General features: G+C 41.4%; 1 protein-coding gene across 2 annotated transcripts in view; it reads right to left on the reverse strand.

Moving 5' to 3' along the window:
* ITPR2 (inositol 1,4,5-trisphosphate receptor type 2) overlaps positions 1–19,137 on the reverse strand; it is a 470,721-nt gene that overhangs the window by 369,438 nt on the left and 82,146 nt on the right. For both annotated transcript variants that reach the window (XM_036251040.1, XM_036251039.1), the window contains exons 3-5: positions 5,764–5,879; positions 4,656–4,742; positions 1,072–1,230 (exon numbers count right to left, since the gene is read on the reverse strand). In XM_036251040.1, the coding sequence (XP_036106933.1) occupies positions 1,072–1,230; positions 4,656–4,742; positions 5,764–5,879 (362 nt within the window). The remainder of the gene's footprint in view (positions 1–1,071; positions 1,231–4,655; positions 4,743–5,763; positions 5,880–19,137) is intronic.

The following is a 19,137-nucleotide window of genomic DNA, read 5'->3' on the forward strand; positions in this document are numbered from 1 at the left end:
ATTTCTTGAGGAATCAACACAAGACTTAAAGTGCATTACATCCCTGCATGCCATGCTTCACTCGAACCTTACCTAAGGAGGCTATCACCAGATAATATATTAACCAAATTACACCATGAAGCTTGAATCCTGTGGAATAGACTCTGTACTTCAAAATTCACTGGAAAATAGATTCACCATAAAAAGAAGACATTTCTAAGACAAAAAAATAGTCAACACATTTAAAATGTAATTGAGAAAACTATCAGAATAATTCTATTCTTATATTGTTCTAAACTTAAAATATTCTTTTTTTTTTTTATTTCAACTATTTTTTTATCACCTGACCCAATATTTGCAAGGTGTTCTGTTCAGGAAAGTTATCGGTATTCACTATCGACCATCATGAGTATCTCCCACGTGCTAGGGACTATCACCTGCTACTTTATTACAGACAAAAACATCTTACTGTGGATCCTCTTGAATCATTTCACATAATTTTTATTTACTCTATAAAGTATCCGAAAATATTTTAGCAACTGAAAAAAAGTACATGACACAACATGCATATATTCCACAATCTATGCTAAATGTCACCGACAAGCAAGTGCCAATCTGCAGCTCCTCATTCATGACACCTCTATTAAGATGCATAGACTGTAAAAAGCGAACCACAGAGCCAGTAAATGACACACTGTCATGATTCACTGTGTTTCTCCATAAATCCAAAGGAGTACACACTGTTTCCTAAGCAGAGTTCTCTTTCCTACCGCCATGCCCCTTCCTGATGAGGCAGAGAAGCAAACCCTACCTCTCATCTAAGGCGCAGCTGATATTAAGGTGACTGAAGTTCTTGGACACAAATTCTAGCTGGAAGATTACAGTAAATTAATTTGAACTCTGCCTTTTTGCAATTTCTGAGCACAATTTGTACTATGAATAAATGCTTTTAACCTATTAAAGATATTAATATAAAAATAATTGGTGGAAGATTGAAAACTCTATTTCCTTTTTACTTTATGGATTCTCTCACTTATTAAGAATTATTGTCTTTATGAACACAGTTTTTCTGTTAATTACATATTTACATACATTGTCGCCCTCGCTTCTCAGCTTCCAGAAAGGATGAATATAAAACCAAGACCCTTCATTTCCCGCGGCGTCCAGGGACACGCGCATGGCGTTTTTCTCCAGCAGAGCAGGTAATCTCTTGTTGACAGTCAGATACTTGTTGCTCTTTATATGCAGTAGCTGTAAGGAAAGACATGGATTACCACCTTGTTCTTACAGCTCCTCTGTTAAACGCATGTATCCATTTATACACATATCATGTGCCCATATAACATGGCTTAGGGTAGAGATTAAAAAGAGCTCTTTTCAACTTCCAAACTCACTAACTTTCCAAGCTGACTTCATCGGGTTCCTCCTCACCTCCACCCCCAAGTATGCTTCACAATGAAGTGGGCACATGAAATAAACCGGAAAACACCTCTGACTGATTTTCATCTCATTATAAATAATAGACTAAAACCAGGCTTCCCAAAGGAGACCTGGAAGTACCCCCAAACCACATTCCTGCACAGCCACAAAAAGAGAATATACTAAAGAAAAACCACAAGACTAAAAGAATGCACCCACACACTTAGTATTAATAACCCTCCCTGCCCATAGCCAGCCCTAATCCTTCCTGTCGGGAGGCCTACTGTGCAGCCCACGTGGGCTACAACCTTTATGGATGCTGAGCCACCCCTTCTCAAATGAGCACAGACACACCGTTGCTTGGATTTGTTTGCATTCCACAAACTTTTTCCAAAACATTATTTTACTGAGTAGGAAAACTAACACAAATAACCTTCCTCTCTATTATTACAATCATTTTTTTTTTTTTAATAATGGTCATTTTAACACAATATAAGAAGGAAAATATCTCAAAAGAAAATTTAATTGAATAAAGAAATCAGCCTTATGAAAAACTCATTATAATATCCTTGGTTCTCATTTTACCATCAACGAATGAAAATCCACATGGGCCAATCCCACTCCTTCGAGATCCACCAAGTTAGTTAGAACCCAGGGCTCATGCAAACGTCTTCCCTTAGGTTCTTGACCAGAAACATCAGTTCCACTTGCTGGCACTTAACATTCATCAAAACTTGGTCAAGAGAAACTCTACGGAGGTGTGTCCAAGGGATTTGCTGCCCCAGGTGTCACACCCTCTAACATTAGATTAGCTCATACATTCGGGGCACTGCAGACCAAGGCGCCCTCATCCTGTCCCATCAGACAGCTGCTTTGACAGCCCCACACAATGGCATTTTGCTACTGGCCAATAACAAAACATCAGAGATATTATTTTTATTTTTTTCAGAAAGACATCCTCATTTTTATTTATTTATTTTATTTATTTTTGTTACAGATGTTTCTCCTTTTTTACCCCATTAACATCCTCCTCTCCGTCCTCAGCTTTGTTGTCCATGTTCACTGGTTATGCATACATGCATGTAAGTTCTATGGTTTATCTCTTCCCTCCCCCCACGACCCCTCTTCTGAGGGTTGTCAGTCTGTACCCTACTTCCACGTCTCTGGGTCTACCCTATTCCTCAGACTAATATGTTCATTATATTCCACAAATAAGTGAGATCATGTGGTAGTTGTCTTTTTCTGCTTGGCTTGTTTCGCTTAGGATAATATTTTCCAGGTCCCTCCATGTCATCTCAAAGGATAAGAGATCTTTCTTTCTTACAGCTGCATAGTACTCCATTGTGTATATGTACCACTACTCTTTTATCCATTCATCTACTGATGGACATTTGGGTTGTTTCCAGATCTTAGCTATTGTAAATAGTGCTGCTATGAACATGGGGGTACAGATATTCTTTCTGATTGGTGTTTCAGGCTTCTTAGGGTATATTCCTAGAAGTGGGATCACTGGGTCAAATGGCAATTCAATTTTAATTTTTTGAGGTAACACCATAGTGTTTCCCATAGTGGCTGCACCAGTCTGAATTCCCACCAACAGTGTACTAGAGTCCCCTTTTCTCCACACCCTCGCCAACACTTGTTGTTTGATGATTTGTTGATGGCGGTCATTCTGACAGGTGTGAGATGATACCTCATTGTTGTTTTAATTTGCATCTCTCCGATGATTAGTAATGTTGAGCATTTCCTCATATGTCTCTTGGCCATTTGTATGTCCTGTTTGCAGAGGTGTCTAAGCAGCTCCTCTGCCCATTTTTTAATTGGGGTCTTTGTCTTCCTTTGTTGAGTTGTATGAGCACTCTATATATTTTGAAAATTAACCCCTTATCTGATGTATCATTGGCAATGATGCTCTCCCATACAGTAGGTTGACTTTCCATTTTGATGGTTGTTTCTTTTGCTGTGCAGAGATATTATTTTTAAAACACCTCCATGAAATGCCTCATTATAGTATTTACTCCAAGGAAATTGTTAAGGCTATTGCTGACTATATTAAACAGTGTCCTCTTTATGAGAGCTCATGCAGAAATACTTCTGTGGTCTCCTTCCTGGGGTGTCTGTGTGCGGACCGCCTATGCGGATGCTGTTAAGGTATCATGCTTCCTTAATAGCCAGCTTTGAGTCAGTTTACCACACTTTACAATCTGTTTTTTGTTTGTTTGTTTGTTTTTCTTTTGTTTTTATTTCCCTTTTTAAAATTTACTTTATTGTTGAGAGTATTACAGATGTCTTCCATCCCCCCCCCCCACTTTGTCCCCCTCCACCCAGCTCCTGCCCCACCCCAGGGCTTCTCTGCACTGTTGTCTGTGTCCATGGGTTATGCATATATGCATAAAAGTTCTGTGGTTAATCTCTTCCTCCCACTCCTTCCCTCTGAGATGTCAGTCTGCTCCATGCTTCCGTGTCTCAGGACCAATTTCATTCATCAGTTTACTTTGTTAATTAGATTCACATATAAGTGAGATCATGTAATACTTATTTTTCTCTGAGCATAATACTCTCCAAGCCCATCCATGCTGTCTCAAAGGGTAAGCGATCCTTTGACAATCTGTTTTTTATAAACATGCCTCACTCCTGTCTTCATCTTATTTGTTCAACTATTATTTTCCCTTTGACCCCGTTGCCTTATTTATTTCTATTTTATTGTGTATGTGGTATTTCTGAAAATGCCTTACATTCTTTTTGGAACAAGGTGGGGCACATATTAACAAATAGCCAAGTAGAAAGCTAATAAATCTAAGTGAAGCACCAGAAAAGAAGGCTGCTGAGATAAATGAGCGTGAAACGGAAGATCTCCTCACAACAAGTCAAGGGCAACTCCATCTAAAAGCACAATTTGAAAATTTTTCTCTCTCTGCAAAATGAAAAGGTAAGGGTTCACATATTACACTTTAGTCCCCATTAATACTAAAGGGCTATTTTATTACAGGCCTTTAGAAATCAGGTTTCCCCATCTTCTTCCTTTTGATGCAGTAACTTGTGTATACATCTAGAGATGCTCACTTCTTTGTGTGTGTACAACAAACTTATTCCCAAACACAGAACAGTGTGCTGAATGTCGACTAAAATATCACATCTGAAATTCCCACTGACGAACCATTGCACCCCAGAATTTTCATGCTATTTGGCATTCCCACCAAATGCAAGTTACCCATAAAACAGTCACCTCTTTTAGAGGAAAGTACATCAACACTTACTTGTATAACATTACTGTACTTCACGATTTCTCCCAACAGTTTCTTATTTTCTGATTCATTTTGTTTTTGTTCCAGTTCTGCAGCATGCTGTAAAATGATTATCAAATAGTCAGTTGGAAACAGAGCAAACAGAATACAATAGCTGGTAAAGAAATAAGGAGTTTTTAGGAACAAAGAGAATAAAGAATACAACTGTGAATAAAATAGGTTGGTTGCTTTACTCTAGGTCCTTGGGGTAGGGGGGCAATAATTAAATACATACATGCTTATACTATAGTATGATAATTCTCTCAATTTAATGCTGAAATGTGGCCAAAAATATCTTGGGAATCTTTTATCTTGAAAATTTCAGAAAAGTGCTAGGTTCTGTGGTCTTATTACTTTCAGAAGGTATACTGTTAGAGAAACCAACCAGGATAGTAAATGAATCTTGAAAGTCTCAAAATACAGTTTCAATTCTGAACATAACAAAAAAAAAAAATTTAATGTTTTTATTGATTTTTGTTTGTTTTAGAGATAGAGAGAGATAGAAACATCAATGTGAGAGAGACACCGATCAGCTGTCTCCTACATGGCCCCCACTGGGGATCAAACCCACAACCTGGGCATGAGCCCTGACTAGAAATCAAACCCAGGACCTCTCAGTCCATGGGACAATACTCAATCCTCTGAGCCACACCAGCTGGGCAAGTAACAGAAAATTTAATGACACAAATAAGTCCTTCCAAATTTACACTCAGTCCAAATCAGAAACACCAGACTTTGTTTTTTTTTCTCGTCTTTCAAAAAAATGAAATTAAAGACTATGCCAAGTAAAATATAACTGGATCTGATATTCCTACAGAGATTCTGAATTGGTTTCCAGTTTGAGGTGAAGCTCTGAATTTGTCTGGCACACCCTATAAAACAGCAGGAGGAATGTATTACCTACATACCAGGAAATCAGTAGTCACACCCTATAACTTAAAAGTCCCTTCTAGTTTCAATGTGTTGCTACAACTATTCTAAATCTCTGTATTAAGTGAAATCATGAGGCCGTGAAATAGATCTTTTGTTATTGCTGTACCTGGTCTAGCCTAAGCCAGACAAATAGAAGCCTGGCTCTTACCTGTAATTTCTTCAGCAAGGCTGCCTCTGTGTGGTTCCCTTGTTTGGCTTGCTTAGCTTTCCAGTATTGTTTCTGGGCAGAATACCGATTCATAGGGCACACCTTGAAGAGGCAGTCTACAACAAAACAACAAACAAAATCACTGTAACTAAGAAGACCGGCATTTCCCAGATTTCCATTAGCCTAGCACGGGCCTCTTGGAATCCCCAAGAATAAAGAACATTGAAAGGTCATCTAGCCCATCGTCCAGGCAACTCTTAAATTCCCTCTATAACAACCTGTTCAAATACCTTTTTAGACTATGAAAATACCCCCTTCTTCATTACTTTAAGTTTCTTAGAGGATACTTTAGCTAGCATCATTTATAAAGAGATTAAACCAAGGTAATCATTACATAAGAAGCATCTTTTAATTATAATGGGGTGTCTGGTATTAAAATTGAATAGAATGATATTAGTGACTTTCTCTGCCTTATCTGATCTTGCACAACTAATTAACTATCCATATATGTATCTCCGACAGCAAAAAATAGAAACAATCACATTTCAGTCGTCCATTCCACCGGTTTCCACATACCTGGGATAGGATGTTATAAGGAGTGGGAAAAGCAAAACTAAAACTAAAACTAAACCAAGATTCTAGTCCTAACTCTACCACTCAATATCAAGATAGGATATTGTAATGGATGATACAGTTAGTAATAATACAAGTCAAAAGGCAAAAAAGTATTTGTCCCTTTTTATGAGGAAAATGGAAGCCTGACTAAAGAATTATTCCATATGTTAATGACTTGCATGTTTGCAGAATAAGTTACAATCCAGAACAAAGGTCAATTCCCAATATTATTTTATAAAGGAATAATAATAGAGAAAATTCAAACATTATTTTCATTTTCTCACAAAAGGATGCATGAATTCAATACAACACATTTATTTTGGTTGCTGTTTTAATATTTATGATCCTTCTTGTTTCTCAAAGATGTATCACAAAAATAAAATTCAATCAAATCAAATATCCATTTTAGCCACAATATTGACTCTACTACATAAGCTCATTCTATTATTCCCTTTAAAAGTAGCTTGATCTCTTTTCAAATCTCATTTATGAATATCAAGGCATAAATAATTTTAAAATGATGACTAAATTTTTTAAGGAATTTTTAAAATTCAGGAATATAATGATTTTTTCTTATAGTTTATAATTATAACTACAAATTCTATTGATTGACCTCCTCCCCCCCCATAAACACACAAGGCTACAGAAGGCTAATTATTACTTTATGGTTTAAAAGTTGTTGATGCCAATGTGTAAATGTTGTATAAGTAGCAGAAAACAGGCCCCTCTAACTGCTAAAAGTAGGGTGAGAAACCACCACAAATACAATACCATACAAGAATCACAACTTGGCACATGTGTATGAAAACCAAATAACTAGACATAAAAACTGTTTTCCTTGGCAACATATCTTATAAGCCCTAGAAATTATTTCCTACATGTTAGCCTCTACAAAGAGACTAGACAAATTTTTAAGCACAAATACAGAGGTTGTTTGCAGATATCTCTGAAAGAGTGCTCCCAATTTAATAGACTATTCTGACTATCCTATATTAGGCAAGTAACCAAACTCTACATTGTTTTAGTGCAGCAAAAACACAAATTCTTAATTAAGTAACAGTGAACTCTAATCTGCAGTCTCCACTTCTGATCTCCTTCACGTATGAAAAGAAAAGAGAAAAACTGGGTTCTCCATTCCTTCAAATTCCTGAGTTCAAGAGGAAATGCACCTTTGACAGAGAAAATGTTTTTTCCTAAATTCTAGAGCACCCCAGTAGCATTCCTAATTCATGGTATCTTTGGGGAGCGGGCAAAGAAAGTGTGCGTGCCGTGATCCTGGCTGCTGAGGCTGACGTTACTGTGAGGTGAAGCCACGCGTCCCACCCACGCAGGCGTCCTGGCCAGCGTGTGCTGCTGCGCGCGAACACAGACCCCCCTCACCAAGCGCCCGGTCTCGTGGGCACGAGGCATCCGCTGCACGCCTGGGTTTCACATGGAAGGTGGAGAGGTGCTGTGGGGCGCGAAGATGCACCTCGCCAGGTCCACCTGGGAAGGCCAGAAAGGCTTTCCAAAGGAGAAGACCCACGCCACGTTTTAAGGAGCCGATCCGAATAAAGCACAGTGCCAAGGGGGTTCAAATGCTCAGAGGGGAGAAACAAGAGCCAAGGGGGTGCAAAGGCGGAGAAGGCACATGCGGAGGGACCCGCGGACCTTGCAGGGACGCTATGGCCCAGGCTGCGGAATAAAATGCAGTGGTTTGCTGCAGTCAGGTCTGCAGAGTGCCGTGCTGGGCTCAGGAGTATGGAAAATCTCAAACCGTGGGAAAGGTGATGTGACCAGGTTGGCGAGAAGACCGGCACAAAAGCCTGCAAGGATCTGACATTGGGCTGTGTGGTAATGGTGGATTTCAAAGGAAACATCAGGATCAACAGGCTTAATAATCTGTCACATGGAGTGGGGGGTGAAGACGGCCAAATGAATAACTCTGCCTGAGATACAAAGCCTTCGATTTCAGAAGCTCTTTCTACTTGCAGGGCCTTAGTTTTATGACCCTCTTCAGCAACCTCCCGCAGGTGGCATCCCATTTTAAATTATAGTAAGTAAACAGTCTGTTTACTACTGCAGGACTATTTTAATGGATGGGAGAGAACGTAGGGCACAAAGACTTCTATAAAATTGCTTATGTTGATGGTGGTGGCGGTGATGGGTGTGTGTGTGTGTGTGTGTGTGTGTGTAATTCTCTCTGCCTCTTTTAGAAAACAAAAAAAGCAACTGCTCTTGGGCTAGTCATATATTCTGTCTGATTCTTCACTTACTACATAATAGAAGTGTGACTAGTACCTGTCACGCCTAATTCACAGGGCTGCTGAGATACGCACAAAAGATAATCTGTGTGAAAGTACTCTCCGAACTTTAAAGCCCTGTTATAAATGTAAGGTATTCTTATTAATTCTGCTTCATTTGTTCAGCAATAGCTTCACTAAGATTAAGAGATGACTAAACCCCAACAGAACTCTCAGCAAAGAACAACAAAAAGTAGAGTTGTCGGAATAAACGTGAACACAAAGCAAAAGTGCCTCATTCACAACAATGTGTTAGCCCCTTTGGTTTAAGATATCACAGTGTGTTTTGTATAAAATTCTCAGACATCCTGAAACAGCATGGCAGTGAGCACCGGATGCAAACCCCATTACCCTGAAATATCTTTAAAAATATGCAGAGCTGTCACTCACACCAGTGTGGGTGGAGCCCGGACAAGCCTCCCACGTTTCCCAGGCCAGCAGGAACGCTGTCTCAGAGCGCTGGGCTCTCATACGCCCTCTGGCCCTGTGTCTAAAGCCAGCTCTCTAGCCCTGCCTGCTCTGGCACACTGGACCTCTCTACACTGCTGACAACAGGTTGAGGGGGTTTCCAATCAGGAAGCGGCCCAGTGTCATTTGTTAATCTGGTAATGACAATCTATTCAGCATTTGAAAACTCAAAGAATAATCAAAAGGGAAAGACTGGCCTCCAAACACCAAAAACGCAAATAAAAGGAAGTCATTTGTGTTAAATTTTTGATAAAGCTTAAACTAAAAACCTGAGACCAAGAATTCTGCAGAAGCACAGAAGTTCAGAAATGTTAGAAAGCTGACAAAACGTGCTACATTCCATCAGGGAAGATTGTAAGAACAGTGCCTTCAAATTGGAACTTTTTTTTTTTAAACAACTGTGGGAGGAAACTCAGGCCCACAGACGTGCTCACTTCAGTCTGAAAGACGGCAGCCTCTCGGGCCTGCTCACGCGCGCCGGTGGAGGGGGGGACCAGGGTCCACTGGTGTGGAGCACGAAATCCAAGGCCTGTGATACTAACTCAAAGAACCAACCTTCCCCCATGATTCCATGTAAATCCGGCGGGAAACCCATCCACACCCCCATTTACAACACCTACCCAAATAGCTTTGAAATGTGTTTGCCCTGTGCCTGTAAAAACACTTTCTAAAGTATTTGTATCTGCGGCAGTGTCTGCACCCCAGAACTACCTATAGATCTCCATTTGGGGCTATTACAGGTAAAGTTCTAGTTAGGCAGTGGCCAGCGACTTCCTTTGGCAATGCTAGAAGGAACACTTTCTGTTTCATTTCTCCTCCCTCCTCAGATTTAAATGAGGCAAGACATATTAAACCATCAGCAAATGCCTGTCACAAAGCGGGCATTCAACAAATGGCTCTTTCCTGGGAGCCAGTAAAATTACCTCATACTGATTACAGGGAGGTGGTTGCCAAGGCTTTATTATCTCCACGTGGAGAAAGGTGGGGAGGCAGAGAGCTGCGCTTTTCTCTTCGTGATATAAACAGGATGCAGCAGAGTTCAACGGAGACAATGGACCTTCCCAATGATAAAATAGAAAGTGGCAAGAAAACTCTCCCCAGGGCAAGGGACAGGCAGACAAGGGTAATTAGAATCCAGAGTTGGTGGGGGGAGAGGTATACATCCACCAGCCTCAAATATAACTGTTGCTCTGTTTTTCAGTTTTTCTAAGGAACACATCCTGGAACAGAGTATCTGCATAAAGCCCTTTATGTTTAGAGGTTAAAAGGGAATGTGATCTCTTTAAGTACAGAAACTAGTAACTCAACTTCTACCTCCTTTGATCACAGCCTAGGGCAGGCATAGAGAGGGCACCTAACGGGAAAGTGTCCTCCACAATGTTACAGAAGCCAAAGAGAATTTATGTTGCAGGTATTAGGAAACATTAAAATGTATCACAACACATGGGTGGGCAACCATGACGACTGCAGAACTTCCTCTAGGCAAAAGTCAGCTATGTTACTACTGAAGAGAGAGAGAAATGGTATTTTTTAGTTAGACTACCAAAATGTTAGAACTCAAAGAGGCTTTCAATAAAATCCGACCTTTCCTTTCTTTGAGACAAAGAAGTAAAATCTCATGCCCTAGCCGAGTGGCTCAGTTGGTTGGGGAGTCGCCCCATACACCAAGTTTGCAGATGTCGGGTTCGATCCCCAGGCAGGGCACATGCCTAGGTTGCGGGCTGGATCCCTAGCCGGGGTGCCTATGAGAGGCAACAGATCAATGTTTCTCTCTCACATCCAACTTTCTCTTTCTAAAATTAATAAAAATGTATCTTCAGGTAAGGATTTTAAAACAGAAGAAGTAACAACTCAGAGAATGAGTTACTCAGGTCCTTCGTGGTAAAATCTCCAGATTAAAAGAAGTTATAAATGTGAACAAGTTTGGCCACACAACACAAGCATGCCCTGACCAGTGACTGTCCGGTCTCGGGGCTGGGGAGGTTCACACCACCTGGTCTGCGCAGTGCAGTTTACTAGCAGGGAGCATTCTGTAAACGAGAAAGAGCACTACATATCAGTAAAGACCACTGGATCTTCACAACAACCTTACGAGTTAGCCAGGATTATTTTCTCCATGTTTCAGAGAAGAAAACTAACACTTTTCTTAAGTCCACAAAGTTGGTAAGAAATTTGAACTAACATCCTCTGGACCCAATTCAATGTTCTGCTGCTACATAATGGCACCATTTGGGAGCAGGTGTGTCTTATCGAGGCAAAGTCTGTCTCACTTGAAATATATTCATAATTCTACATATGTACATCGTGAGGTCATTCGGAACAAATCTAATCTGGCTTCTATACAACAGCCTTCAATATCCTAAAACAGTACCCATTTGACATCTCTACCTCATCTTTGATTTTATTATAACAGAATCTCCTCAAAAATACCATTTTTATTACCAATACTAAGACTACCTCTTTCTTCATAATTGATTTTAATTGATTAAAGATTGATTTGTTAAGACATTCATTAAAGCACTTATTACGTATTCAGCAAGTACAGACATTAAAAAAGACGGGCCTAGGTTTCCTTCCTATCACAGTCTTGCAACATAATACAACCTCTAGAGAAACACTATGAAGATATATATATATATATGCAACAGTTATAATACTTTGAAAGAAACTAACTAATGGTTTTTTTTCATGGAAAATATGCCACATGTGTCTATATAATTAAATAAATGGTAAGACATCAATAGGAATGTTATAAAATCTTAATCTCAAACATTAACTACCTGAGTCATACATTAATGGGTCAATACTCAAAAGCAAATGAAACTTTTTTTTTTTTTGCTTTATTTGGAGTGGGGACAAAAAAATAAAATTCAAATGCATTGGTGTTAATTTTCATTCTTGTCAAGGTTTAATTTTAGCATTAAGCAAACCATTCCACTAGACATAAGTGGCATTTCTATCAAAAAAATAATAACATAATTTTTAATTAATTTTCCCAACCTCAAAATGTCATAACACAGATAATCAAAAAAGTGTAATAAGCAGACTGATTCAGAAATCTAAAGTCTATAAATTCATTAAACAAATATCAAGTCCAAAAGGAAAGAAATGGAAATGAATTTATACATACACAAATGTATGTATATCTATATACCTATAGATATAGATATACACAGACAACACATATATAATAGTTTATTTTATATAATATAGTTATTCATATTTTTATTTATAAGCATAATTTATCTCTATATATTACCTCATTTAGTTATCCTAAAAACTTTTTGAGGTAAGTATTAGCTTTAATACAAGGAAACAGAAACTCAGAAGATTTTTCCCTAAAGTCTGTCTTTCGGTTTAATCCAAATCAATCTGTCTCCAAAGCCCATCTTCATAGTTTCATAAAGGACACTCAATATTTCTCAAATTCAGCCTTTAAAAAAATACATCTGTGTATAATCAATAAAATAAAAACACACAACATGATAGTCTAGCTGTCTCTGGTTCCATACTCCAAGACATGCTGACCTCCTACAAGGACCCAAAAATGTATTTAAAACATACTATCTGAATATCTGTAACTATGACCTAATAGACGTACAAGCTAGAAACACTTAGGCTGGGAATTTTACTGCGTCAAGTCCACCACTTGGAAAGCAGAAATTTTTGAATAGCTGGACAATTAGACTGTTAATGCAGGTAAATTAACTTTATACAGATAGGTTTGTCTCCTTGAACCCATTTTAGCACAGCAATAAAATCTCTTGGCTTAAAAGTGTTTAAGAAAAGTCTAACACAGGCTATTTTATGCCATTATAGTTATGTAACAGAGATATTTAGATTGAAGAATCATTGCTTTTCATTGTCTAGTGACTGCATTAATTACTATTCTCATATGGGACACCTAAAACAAAATCAGTTTCTTATGCTAGGTCCTCTGTGAGCAGAGATTTATCCATGAGTGAAGAGGAGAGGAGAGGAGTGGAGAGGAGTGGAGTGGAGTGGAGAGGAGAGGAGAGGAGAGGAGAGGAGAGGAGAGGAGAGGAGAGGAGAGGGGAGGAGAGGGGAGGAGGGGAGGGGAGTGGAGAGGTGTGGAGAGGAGAGGAGAGGAGAGGAGAGGAGAGGAGAGGAGAGGAGAGGAGTGGAGAGGAGTGGAGAGGGGAGGAGAGGGGAGGAGGGGAGGGGAGAGGGGAGGAGAGGGGCGGAGAGGAGAGTTGAGAGGAGAGGAGAGGAGAGGAGAGGAGAGGAGAGGAGAGGAATGGAGAGGAGAGGAGTGGAGAGGAGAGTAGAGGAGAGGAGTGGAGAGGAGAGAGGAGAGGAGTGGAGAGGAGAGAGGAGAGGAGAGGGGAGGAGAAGAGAGAGGAGTGGAGAGGAGTGGAGTGGAGAGGGGAGGAGAGGGGAGGAGGGGTGGGGAGGAGAGGAGTGGAGAGGAGTGGAGTGGAGAGGGGAGGAGAGGGGGGAGGGGAGGAGAGAGGAGAGGAGAGGAGAGGAGAGGAGAGGAGAGGAGAGGAGAGGAGAGGAGAGGAGAGGAGAGGAGAGGAGAGGAGAGGAGAGGGGAGGGGAGGGGAGGGGAGGGGAGGGGAGGGGAGGGGGGGAGTGGTGGGAAGGGGACGGGAGGGGAGGGGTGGAGGGGAGGGAAGGGGAGGGGAGGTTAGAGGGGGGGAGGGGAGGGGAGGGGAAAGGAGAGGCGAGGCGTGGAGAGGAGTGAAATGGTATCAGAAGGGGAAGAAGGACACTGCAAGTAGCAAGCAGTCTTTCAAGAAACTTGTTTCTGGGTGGCGGGTGCGTGTGTGTGTACGTGTGTGTAGATACATGCTACAATACAATCTAAACTGTAGTGGTTACTGAGTGCTGTAAGAAAAAGTGAAAGTCACTATTTTCAGGGACTACACACATACACAGGTTAGCGTTAAAAGAAACGGAATTTTTTTTTTTTTTTAAATAGAGTGCGAAGGAAGAGAAATCCTGTGGTCCAGGGGAGAGAAAACTGAGATAACCAAGTGAACTTTTTTTTTTTTTATTCTATCAATGACTTTTGAAATCCACAAAAACATCAGTTAGTAACTGACCAATAATAATGTTACACTGGCAATTGCAATGGAAGAGGAAGATGCCCTTTTTTTTTTTTTTATCCTCACCCGAGGACATTTTTCCATTTTTTGTACAGACAGAGTGGGAGGGAGAGAGAGGAAGAGAGAGAGTGAGAAACATCGATGTGAAAGGGACACATCGAGTGGCTGCCACCCGCACGACCAACCAGGGCCGGGAACAAACTGCAACCAAGGTACATGCCCCCTTAGCGGGAACCGAACCCGGGTCTCTCTGGACCGCAGGTGGGCGCTCTAACCGCTGAGCCAAACCGGCCAGGGCGGAAGATGCCCTTTTAAAAATATATTTTTATTCACACTCTGGTTGACTTCTGCCTTTACTGTAGCATCTATCTTTCAGATGCTCTTTTATTAGCTAACATGTTTGTAACTCGACATTCAGCACCAATATCCGCTGTAGGAAAGATGGTCAGAATCTGCAGAAAGAAACTCCTGCCAAGTTACCAGGGAGACAATCATTAGATTCCTATTCTTTCTTCTCTGAAAGGCTTTACAGTCTGTTCTGTCTCCTTTTAAAATACAAATACGTGAGAAGGGAACCCACTAAGATGTGGTTCTCGGTTTACCACTGGAGCCTGAGACAGCTCCAGGACAGTGAGGCGGATGGATGCTGCAGATCTGGGGAAGGAACCAACTGGCGGCAATATGCAGGAAAGCTGTTGTCAAATCTTCAGATGACACGGACTAGGCAGAAATAGCTAATTTGACATATAAAAATCTAGATGTTCAATAATCTCTACAGGACAAACATCAGCACAATTAAACTTTAAACAAGTCTAAATATAAAGTTCTGAATTTCTGTTCATAAAAACACCTGCTGAACCAGGGCTATTAACATAGCTGGGATATTAAACAGGGATATTAAAAAGCTGGCGGGGGGGGGGGGGCGGGGGGGGCAAGACCTTAGGCTTGAGTTCGACTTAGTATAATTAAAGTGATCATACATCCCTGTGTGCCCAGCGCAGCTCTGATCTATGCCTGTTACCCGAGCCTAGCTATTGTGTCCTCTTTCATTGTCCAAGTGCCCCAGTTTGGACGATCCAGTACATGATCATCTCACACACAACAAATGAACACTGTGATGTGGGAGCTGACAAGCTGCTGTAGCCATTTTCACCTGACTGACATAGGATGGAGTTTCGGCCAGAGGAAGTACGCACGCACCCCGATGGCTGGGCTCAACTGTGCACATCCAGGTAGCAGGCTCAGTCACCGGTGGCACGTTCACAGCCACACCCTAACAAAGGAGCCCGTGTCTGAAGTTAGACACAGGGGGAAGCACGCAAAATGCAGAAATCAGCAACGGGGGGACTGGGAAATGCAGCCTAGCGGAGAAAACAGAGGCGGCTGAATTCACTTCACACAGCTGAAGATCTACATGTAAAAGAGGGAAGAAATGTTTTCCGATGTTGGTCCAGAGTCAAAGCAAAATTTTGTTCAGTGTACGGAAAATCTTGCCAGCAATTGGAGAAGTCCAAAAAATACAAATTAATCAGAGGCAAGTGAACTTTTACCATAGTGCACAGGCAGAGGCCGCTGAGCAATGAGGAGGAAGGGATGTCGCCTTGGGAAGGAGGGTCCCTTCCAAATGCCACCTTCTGTTTTGTCACGGGAATCCTGGCAGAGGGGACCAGCATGGAGAGGAAGAGTTCCTGTCCTGTATTTACTGATAAAAAGCTGAGCCCTGTCACCTGCGTCAGCTGTATTTATCACACTGAGACTGTTTTGCTGTGTCACTGCTCAAAAGACCAGGAAATTCCGTCTCTGGACCCTGTAAAACTCCTCCTACTAAATATCTGCCAGTACTAGGTTAAAATGCTCAGTTAAAGCACCCCATAAATATTTGTTATTATTACTTCCAACTTGACACTCCAGATGAACAAATACAGTTGTGTTTTCATCTCAGAGCTTTAGAAGCATGACCGTTATCATGATATTTTCTCACTTAGGTATTTTGATTTGGTAAAATACTCCCAGATTAAAAGAGATGAGTAGCTATTAAAGGTAAAAGGAATGATAAACAAGGAACACCCCCCCCCAAAACACACACAAACACCCACCAACAGCAGCTAACACGAAATGGTCAAACACCTTGACAGCTTCACATTAATTAACTTTCCTAGAAAAAGGTGAGACAGATACGACTGCTATTCCTATCCTACAGATAGTGAAGCTGGGGCTTGAAGGCAGGTTCTCTCCAGGGCCAGTTAGCAACTGGCAGAGCTAAAATTCCAACCCGACCAACTTCAAAGTCTGTGCTTTTACACTCCACGGATGGAAGCACTTGCACAACCCAGCTACTTGTGGTTTGAAAGGCGGAGCAGTAAAATATTGGAAAACTGGAAAAATCGGGAAGGGGAGGGAAAGGTGGGACTGGGAGTGAAAGCAGGCTGGGTATGAAAAGCCGGGAACTGAGGGAAGGCAGCAGAGTAACTGATGCGGGACGCGGGAGACGGGACGTGGGAAATAGAAGAAACCGTTGTGGCATCTTCTCTCCGCAGTGTTTTTTGTCTTCTTTCCATCTTAGTCTTCTTTTCTCCTCCATAACTTTAAGTTTGCTTGATTATCTTTTTCTTAGGTTGGCCTTTCTCCTATGTCTTTTCGGTTTTATCGCCTTCTTTTTGTTTTCCTGATCATTTTCTTCCTTTTACCTTCTGCTCTTTCACTGTTTCTTCAATATTTCCTTTATCTGTTCTCTAAACTGTTTTTCTTCCTCGCCTTTATGTGATTATAAAATTGTGCTTAAAGTGTATTATTGTCTTTGGATAAAGTTATGGTTTTGTATTTCAAATAAAAATACAGATGAATTGGACATTTCCTTATCAAAACTCTACTTAAAATTAAGTTGCAAAAGCAAAACATATATCTAACAGAGGCTGTTAATCCAGAATATAAAAAGTATTCTTATAAGTCAATTAAATTACATATATAATCCAATAAAATATGACAGTTTCATCACAAAGAAGATTTATAGAAGGCCAACAAGCACATGAAATGATGCTCAACATAACTGGTCACTAAGGAAATGCACATCAAAACTGTTAGCATAGGTAGCTAGATATTAATGAAGGAAGAGAGCTAAGGAAACCAGACATTATTAACTAGGAAGGACAAGCCTGCTTTGCTAGGAAGTCACAGTACTCATAGGCACCCCAGAGGATTGCAGCATTGACCCACCAAGGGGGAGGAAGGACCAGCTTTCCAGTCTCCCCATGGCACAACCGGTCCATCCCCCAGGCCATCAGAGGAGGTAAGCACATGTGCAGTAGAAGCCAAATGGCAAAGGGGGAGGTGCTTCTATGAGGCATGTGCAATAGGAGTCAAGATGGCAACCATCCAGGCCTGTCTGACTAGCCTGGGAAAAGGATCAGATTGCCTAAGGAACACAGAACCCCAGAGGATCTAGGGAATAGACCGGGTAGGGGGTTGGTCCAGCAGAAGCCTGTGAAGGACTGGGAAGTTGATTGGTTATTTTGAAAAAGCACCTGGTCCTTCCCAAACCTGAGATAATACAATCCCAGTTAACGAAGAGCGACCCTTTCCCTCTCCCTCTCCCTCCCCCTCTCCCTCTCCCCTTCCCCCTCTCCCTCTCTCTCTGTAATACACTCACCCTGTTCATCCCCACATTTTCTCTCCACAGCAAGCAGGTGGCCTAGCAGCCCAGCGGCCAGTAGCCACAAGGACTTCAAGCAGGCCCCACACCAAGCCTCAGTACTGAACAGAGCAGCAGCAGCCAGGAACTGGACTAAGCTTTGATAGAGACTAAACTTGGGCATGGCACAGAAACTCTGAGCACTGGCCCTATTTGGGGGCCCGATGAAGACAAGGTTGGACATTATCCACGCTGGGACGAGTGGAGATGGGACCTTGGCGACCTGGGACAGCCTTCAGTTTTCACCCAAATAAATCTTAGCGCGCCACAATATCCCACACATGGGTCTCTCAGAATGCTTTCCTTGTGATCACGTGAAAGAACCCCACTTCCACCAGCAAGAAAACCACAATTACATACCACTGCCCACCAGAAAGGTTAAAATGAAAAAAAGACAACAACGATACCACGTATTGGTGAGGTATAGAGCACCTGGAACTCTCATATATGGTACACAGATACATTCAGACATTCATGGTACAAGTGCAAAATGGTTCAGCTACTTTCAAAACGTCTCAGTAATTTCTTCAAAAGTTAAACATACACTTATATATGATCCAGCAATTGTATTCCAAGGTATCTCCTCAAGAGAAGGAAAAGGCGTGTTCACACCAAGCCTTGTGTGCAGATGTCCACACCAGCATTATTCGCAAGAGCTAAGAGTGGGGAGGGAGGACCACGCAGCTCTAAACCTGGTGCATGCTTGAGCAATGGGATACGAGAGGGAGGAATCTCAACAGCACCACACCAAGTGAAAGAAGCCAGACACAAAAGACGGTATAGTACATGATGCCATTTATATGAAATTCTAGAAAAGGTCAAAGTAGATCATCCACGTGAAAATCAGCAGTTGCTTGGAAATGAGGTGGGAATGAGGACTGACTGACTGCAAAGGGTCCAGAGGAAACTTTTTGGGGTACCGGAAGTGTGACTGTAGTGTTGGCTGCACGACTGTATACATTTACCAAAATGTGCTGAGCTGAGCTCTAAGGGTGAATGAATTTTATTGTCCGTAAATTACCGTACAATAAAACTGAAAAATGTATCACTCTATTTGTATACAGCCCTCATTTGCTTACTTTTCTATGGATCAGTGATTTCCCATAAATAGTCTCAGAACAAAAGATAAACTCTGAAGACATAATAAGAATTTGTTTTTGTTGTTTTGGCTGTGGTTTACTTGGTATGGGAGGGAGAAAACTGGGTGACTTGTTTGCATGACAGGATGGAGCTGGCGGCCCTGTGCGTG

Source organism: Molossus molossus, unplaced genomic scaffold (genome assembly GCF_014108415.1).
Source record: "Molossus molossus isolate mMolMol1 unplaced genomic scaffold, mMolMol1.p scaffold_m16_p_10, whole genome shotgun sequence".
In the NCBI taxonomy this organism is placed as follows: domain Eukaryota; kingdom Metazoa; phylum Chordata; class Mammalia; order Chiroptera; family Molossidae; genus Molossus; species Molossus molossus.